At 37.6% G+C, this 7,493-nt stretch overlaps 1 protein-coding gene across 1 annotated transcript; it reads right to left on the bottom strand.

Moving 5' to 3' along the window:
* Positions 1-373: 373 nt before the first annotated feature.
* On the bottom strand, positions 374-6,827 carry LOC114267802 (cytochrome P450 76T24). The gene is made up of 2 exons (XM_082916662.1): positions 5,916-6,827; positions 374-1,066 (listed from the first exon to the last, which is right to left on the bottom strand). The coding sequence occupies exons 1-2, from the start codon at positions 6,795-6,797 to the stop codon at positions 461-463; spliced, it is 1,488 nt and encodes a 495-aa protein (XP_082772788.1). The 5' UTR covers positions 6,798-6,827; the 3' UTR covers positions 374-460.
* Positions 6,828-7,493: the final 666 nt, after the last annotated feature.

The raw sequence follows: 7,493 nt of genomic DNA, 5'->3' as shown, positions 1-7,493 counted from the left end.
CATAATTTTTAGAAAAATGTATCTGCATGCAATTTCTATGTGTGACATTATTATTTATAGAAAGATTTGTGTTGCAAAATTATTGTTTCGATAAGTTCTTCAAAAATAGTTTTGTAAAGTAGTTGGTTTTTATGTCTTTTAATAGTTTTCAAAAAGCAAAAAATAAAAATGATTTTTGAAAGTAGTCTTAACACTATAACCAGACATTCTAAGATCAATTCTTGCCTCCATCTAAATAAAGAGGCTTTACAAGTAAGAGGAGGATTATCCCTCAATATTTTATCTATGCAGATTGGACCAAAAATAAGTAATTTACTGACTTGGGTTTTTTTTTTTTTTTTCACAAACAAAATTATCATTTTGATTATTTCAGTTTTCTGAAAATTATGAAAGTCATAATAAGTATTTTGTCTAAGTCATGGGAATTATAACATTACAACAATATTACATAATAGACACTTTAATTGGAAATTGGAATAGCCTTGAGAGGTATGGCCTTACGTAAAGTAATTCCAAACTTCTCGCTCATGTCTATATCTTTTGATTCCATTCCGCCTCCAAGCTTCCAATCAAAGGAATGAAGAAGAGAAGCCAACGTGAAGTGCACCATCTGATACGCCAACGGTATTCCTGGACACATCCTCCTTCCCGCGCCAAAAGGAATGAGCTCGAAATCTTGGCCTCTCATATCAACTTTAAGGTCTAAGAACCATTCAGGTACAAATGAATCTGGGTGTAACCATATGCTTGAGTCTCGACCAATAGCCCATACATTAACAAGAACTTGTGCATTCTTGGGCACCATGAAACCACTTATTTCTACATTAGCTTCGGCTTTATGGGGGAGTAGTAATGGTGCTGATGGGTGCAACCGAAGGATTTCTTTTACAACTGCTTGTAAGTAAGGTAGCCTAGGGATGTCTGCTTCTTGCACTATTCCATCATTGCCAATGACTTCTTTGAGCTCAGCTTGTGCTTTTGCCAAAATTTTAGGCTTTTTTAGTAACTCTGCCATTGCCCATTCCACAATGCCTGAAGTTTGGTCTGTTCCTGCAACAAATAAGTCCTAATATAAAGTAAAGTTAGTAAGTTGCTTTCATGAACAAATTACATTATTTTGTTTTAGAAACACATCAACGTGACTATATATGACTACATGCAACCTTTTCATCACCAATACTAATGATGATATGAGAGGGGTGGGCGCGGGTCAGTTGCGGCCACGAAACCTCCAATCCGCCATCCGTCCGTCAATTCGGCGGATGTGGATTGAGCAGATTGGTGGTTTGGCAGATGGATGCGAATCGATTTGGCGGTTTCAGATTTAATAAATTTTTAACATAATTCAACTTGTGTACTTCCTCGAAAAAAAGAAAAAAGAAGAAGAAAGTATTACAGTCAATGACTCAAAAAACTATTACAATCACTACATGTGTCATCCAAAAAAAGAAAGTTTGAAACTTTAGAATATCACAATTACTGCATGACACATCCACATATTACAATTACAGCATGATTCATCCACATAAAGTATTACAATATGTGGTTCTTAAAATATAATAACAATTCAAACCACCAAAATCATGAACAGGGCAGTAGTAGAGATTATATGTCTCTATATTGTTACATTTATATATGTTTTTGAAAACAAAAACCAATCAGCATGTATCATATTTTCTATTTGTTCATGGTGGGTACTGCTGGTATAATTTTGCTTCTATCAGATCTCCCAAAGATGTGTGGTTGCAGCATGGTTGTCATTTGCTGGAGGGTCTCACTCCTTAGCATTGGTGCAGATTTTTCTGGTTTTTTTCTCTGTTTTGTTTGTTCGTTGGTTCCTCACCAACTTGGAGGTTGGAGCTTGTTTTAGCTCCAAGCTCCTCTTTATTGATGTAAATTTTCCTCTTCCATCAATAAAGTTTGTTTGCCGATCAAAAAAAAAAAAAATGTATCATATTTTCTATTTATTATTTTTAGAGTTAAATTTAAAAATCAAAAAATATAGATAAATAATACGTTTATTTTTTTCAATTCAAAAAATATATTAAAGTTGAAATTTTTTTTTTCAACAGAATATTTAAATTCTTTTTCAGTTAAAAACACAAACAAAATATTTAAACAAATTGAAAACATAAAGTCTTATAAATTATTAGGGGTGCTTGTGATTTGGCGGTTCGGTTGCGGCCAAAGGAATTTCAAATCCGCCATCTGTCTGCCAAATTGACGGATTGGAGAAAATCAATTCGCAACTGTCCGCTCGTCATCACGCATCTGTCCAAAATGCGACAGATCGGTTTGGTTCGGTCAATTTTGACGGATCGATATATCTGCTGCTCACCCAATGAGAGTAAGTAAGCTATGGCTGGTATGAGAATAATGATGATAAATGATAGTTGAACTCACTGGGATGGGCTATTTTGTATCAATAGGAGTGAACAGGCCAAACACTAAGAATTATTACCAATTAATAAAATTTTGTATCATAATATTCTGCAGTATTCCACAAATATAAATCGATGGAACTCTTCACGTATATCTCTGCTCCATGACAAACTCTTGATCTGATAGTAATCCATGGAACTCTTCATATATATCTCTGCTCCTCACAACTTCGTTACTCAAAACAACAAATAGTAGGTATGCAAAGCAACTACGAGTCAATTAGCACTAAACAAAAGATAAGACGTCATAATCCTCTAAAGTAAGCTTCAAACACCCTTTCGGTATAAGATCTTGTTCTGCAACTCCTATGGCTCGTTCAAACGCCCTTTGGATAAAATTCAAGTGGGCTCTCAAGGTTGAGATTGTTGAATCTTGCTAGCGAAGAACCATAACAAAGTTGTAATTACAATCAAAATATCATCAAATAGTTAATTTCTAAAAAAACACTAAAGCTTGCTCTGATGTAGTCCTTATGGAGCAAGGTAGAGATGGTGGTTGGATCCCGGTTGTGAATCAAAGGCGAGGAGGTGGATCTCGGGGATATGAAGAGAGGAGGGGTCTGTTTACTGTGTTCGTGGACAACATCCCAAGTTCTTTGGATGCAAAGTCATCATTGTTCAAGCTCTTCAATAAGTTTGGTGTAGTCAAAGATGTTTACATCCCTTCCAAAAGAAGAAAAGTGACGAATTCCAGATTCGGCTTTGTGAGATTTGACTGTCATGTTGCTTCAGACATGGCAGTTCAGAAAACTAATGGGCTTTTGGTGGATGATAAGGTTCTTGCAGTCAAGTATGCAGCTTATGACAGGAGTGTGCCTAGCATGAGAAGACCCCAGGCCAACAGTGAAGCCTTGAACCCAAACAGAGGTAAAGGTATAGTCTCACATATTGGCCACAAATCTTTTGCAGAGGCACTTCAAGGGGACTCGACCATGGTGGATGTGAAAGCTAGCATGACCGTAAAAGCCAATGAAGATGGTCATGGTTGGCTTTATGATAGTATAATTATCAGGCTCAACTTGGATTTCTCCATTAACAGTATCAGAGCTGCTTTGAAGGATATTGGGTTAGATCAAGTGGTGGCCAGACAAGGGGGCGGCAGGGATGTAATATTGACTTTCAAATCCCAGGAGGAGCTCCAATCAAATATCCAGAAGATCAAGGATTGGTTCAAAGACTGGAGTCAGTTTGTTTTGGAATGGAGGCCAGGAATCCAAATAGTCCAAGAGAGATGTGTTTGGTTGAAATGTCATGGTATTCCTCTAAACCTCTGGAATAGGAGCAATATAAACAATATTGGAGCTTTGTGGGGGACAGTGCTGCAACTGGAGGGTGACCTTAGCCAACCAAAGTCATTTGCTTACTCCAGAGTTCAAGTGGTTACAACATGCATGGAGCTCATTAACAAAACCGTTCATCTGGTTTGCAAGGGTAAATTATACCCAGTTTATGTTTGTGAAGACCTTTGTGTCAATCCAGTGGAGTGTAATGGGGTTCGGAAAATGGGGCTGGATGATTGTAATAGCAGCTCCAAAGTTGAGGAAAATGAATTCATAGATGGGGAGTGTAAGAGGCAGGACGATGTCGATATAGCGGTAAATCAGTTTGGCTTGTCCGATGCTGCGTTGCCTTTCTCCATTGAAGTGGCACAAAGGAAGGAGCTCGCTCACTGCAACTGTAGAGAGGCGGTGGGCACAGTTGTTGAGGAGTCACGAAGTGATGTGGAGGTCAGCAGACCTACTGCAATTGGTGGGAAAGGAGCAATGATGGAGGAGTGTGCACCCTGCCCAAAGACTACTGCAATTGGTGGGAAAGGAGCAATGATGGAAGAGTGTGCACCCTGCCCAAAGAGTAATGACTATTCACTGAGGTGTGTTGAGCACGCTTCTGCAACTGGCTTGTTCAAAAGTCTCAGCGGATCGATAGATGCATTTGGGCCTGGAATTAATCTGGAGGTTGCCTTGGGCCCTACGAATAATGATCATATTGTGCATGGTCCTGTTCGCATGCCAAATGGGACTCTTTTAACTGTTGGTTCAAATGGGTCAAGCACTAAGAGCTTTCATGTTGAAGGCCCTGTTCTCTGTCCTGCTTCCTTCCTCAACCCAGATAGGTCTGCCAAGAAAGCTGGGAAAAAGAAGGTTCGGATGGAAGGTTTTTCTCGGTTTGCTCGTCTCTATGGTCATCAATCTGCAGCTATCGGTAGGCTTCCATCCAAGTCCGTTATTTTCAGGCCAGCAGCAGTGGCCCTTGCACATTCTGAGCTGTCTGAGGGCGAATCAAGCATGCATACCTATCTCCTCAAGGAAGCGCAGGCCACTGTCCAATTGGGGAAAGATCTGGGAATTAATTTCTGTGGTCAAGAAGAGGGTGTGGTTGATAAGATTATGGAGATGGAGCTTAAGGATAAGGAGAGATTTTTAAAAGATGGAAATACTTAGATGTAAAACAGGGTGTAATGGGTGTATGGAGTGGGTGTTCTGCATCAGGAGGATCCTTTTTCAGTGTTTGGGTTGTTACCAGTGGGGCTTATGTAGTGGGTGTGTGGAGTTTAGACCGGAGTAGAAGTTTTGTTTCTTGGGTGCATCGGTTGGATGGTTGTAGTGTTCTGATCTTGCAATGGGTGCTCAGAGATTGGCCTTGGGTGTATTAAGTTGCAATGGATTCTCAGTGGGTGCGTTTCTCAGTGGGGGGGGTGGTTTGGTGTTAAGTTCTGCTTAACCTGTAATAGCCTCTGTTTTTAGTTTGTTTTTTTGGTTTTTTTCTTTAAAAAAAAAAAAAATTGTGAGGCTGAGGGGTTGGTTGTTTGGGTGCGAGTAGCAGTAGTAGGGGTAGTTTGTACTTTCCGAATCTCTCTCGATGCACTTCATCTTCCTGTACTCTTAATTTCATGTTGTTAATGAAATTTTTCTTTGCTGATCAAAAAAAAAAAAGTGGGCTCTCAAGACTTGGTTATCAATCTTTTTTTTTTTTTTTTTTTTTTTCAAATATGTAACTCCAAATCTAAGAAAAGATTAATTTGGCCAAATTTGTGTAGAATTTAAAATGTGTATCCTAAATCCAATGCAATATGCTCATGTTATACAAATATAAAATAAGACTAATGGCAAATATTTAACTCCAAATCTAAGATAAGATCAATGGCTTTGAGCTTCAAATTGCTACAGTTTTGAACACTCATCCTAGCCTCTCAACCCACTACAACCAACCTCAAGTTATGTGAAACAAATGTCAAGTTTTGGCTACGAAAATCGTTAACATGCTAAACACTCTAATAATGGTAAAATTTAGATTGAACATAATGAAATTATGGCGATCATATAGGCAACAACAATAGAATGGAAAAGAAGAAAAAAACTTCTGTGTTATGGATCAAATTGTTCAAAAATTCCATAAAAGCATGAACATGATTTATCCAAATGAAAAAGTCATAGGAAAAAAAGAAAGAAAGTTTATTTGTTCATATTTACTCACAAGAAATAAGTGTTTTATGTCATCGCAGCTCAACCGGGTATCATTTTCTTTCCTGAGATTGAGAAGCACCTCTAGGAAATCATCAATAGTTGGAGAAGACACAGAAGCTCTTAATTGCAACCTTTGATTAATAATCCCATCAAATATATCAAATAACCTCTGTATATAACATTTTGTCTGACCTTGTAAACCTTGTGGGTCAATGAACTTAAGCAATGGAAGATAGTCTGCAATATTAGGTTTCCCAGCAATTTCCATTAGAGCCCATACCAAATCCTTAAACTCTTGAGAAAAGATTGAGTTAAGGTGAGCCATGTCAATGGAGAAGAAGGTATTTGATAGCAAATTAAGGGTGGTTGTAAAAGCAGCCTTTCCAATATCCACTTCCTGGCCATTTTCACATCTTAGTTTGACGTAATCAAGAAGCTCTTGTACCTTTTTTTGCCTAAGGCCTTGGTTTGCATCGAGGCAACGCGTGGAGAACACGTGTTCCTTGCATATCTTCCGGAGGTTTCGCCAAGGGCTCAACGCCGACGACCACACTATGGAAGCTTTGTGGTGGTTGAGTACTTGGACAACATTTGGGAGTGTTCGGCTAGAGAAAATTTGGTCATGTTTTTGTAGTACTTGTTTGGCAATACTTGGTGATGATACAACAATGGTTGTCATGGTCCCTAGCTTGAGGGACATTAGAGGGCCATAAATTTTGGAGAGATTGGAGAGTGATTCATGGGGTCTTCTGCCAAGTGCTGGAATGTTTCCGATGATCGGAAAAGGGATTGGGCCTGGCGGAAGCCTTGCCCGGCCGGCAGAGCTAGACCGGAAGACATGAATGCATGTCCACACAAAGGACAGTACAAGAAGAAGTGTTAGATAATCCATATGGGTGTTTTGGAGAGAATTTGTAATTTTCTTGTTGTAGAACAAAAAATCTAGACTTATATATGAAGATATCTTTTTCAATACGGTAGTGTTATGTATACTAATTAGTGTAATTAGTGTACTAATACTAGTTATGACATTATTATTAATCTCACTCATTATATAAATTACATATACCAAAAATCTTTTAAATTATGTCACATCATCAATTGGTATACTAGTTAGTGCACTAATTGATGCATATAGTGTTATTTTTTTTCAATCAGTGCTAAAGAATCGTACAATTATGTAAACTTCATAGTTGTTATTTTTTCTTCTACCACAAAACATATAATTTTTTATTCATAACATTGCCACAATAATTGATCATTTTCATTTTAAGGGTGCATAGCCTTTTTGTAATTTTTACCACCAATATACTCTTTTCAGGGGTACACATCATAAATTATTTGCATATTCATAACTTCTATAACCAAATAACATAATATTTTGTGAGGAAAAATTAGGGAGGTATCTCTCTACATATTTGTATAAGAATTTAAGGACAACCATAATTTGATTGCTAGTTAAAATTCCTAAGATTTGAAATTTCATAAAGATAAGGACAAATTTCAACATAAATGTCAAGAATGCCCTTTTAACAATTGGTATCATGAAATTCTAGCATCTTCTCTCTTTATTGTAGACAAATTGTAT

The sequence above is a fragment of the Camellia sinensis genome, chromosome 2 (assembly GCF_055761805.1).
Source record: "Camellia sinensis isolate YWXY chromosome 2, ASM5576180v1, whole genome shotgun sequence".
NCBI classification, from domain to species: Eukaryota; Viridiplantae; Streptophyta; class Magnoliopsida; order Ericales; family Theaceae; genus Camellia; species Camellia sinensis.
Note: the sequence above shows the minus strand (reverse complement) of the source record. Positions and strands in the feature narration are given on the sequence as shown.

Coding starts and splice junctions, on each gene's coding strand:
- LOC114267802 (XM_082916662.1), bottom strand. CDS start 6,797: ATGGATTATCTAACACTTCTTCTTGTACTGTCCTTTGTGTGGACATGC. Junction 1,067..5,915: donor ACATAAAACACTTATTTCTT/GTGAGTAAATAT, acceptor ACTTTATATTAG/GACTTATTTGTTGCAGGAAC.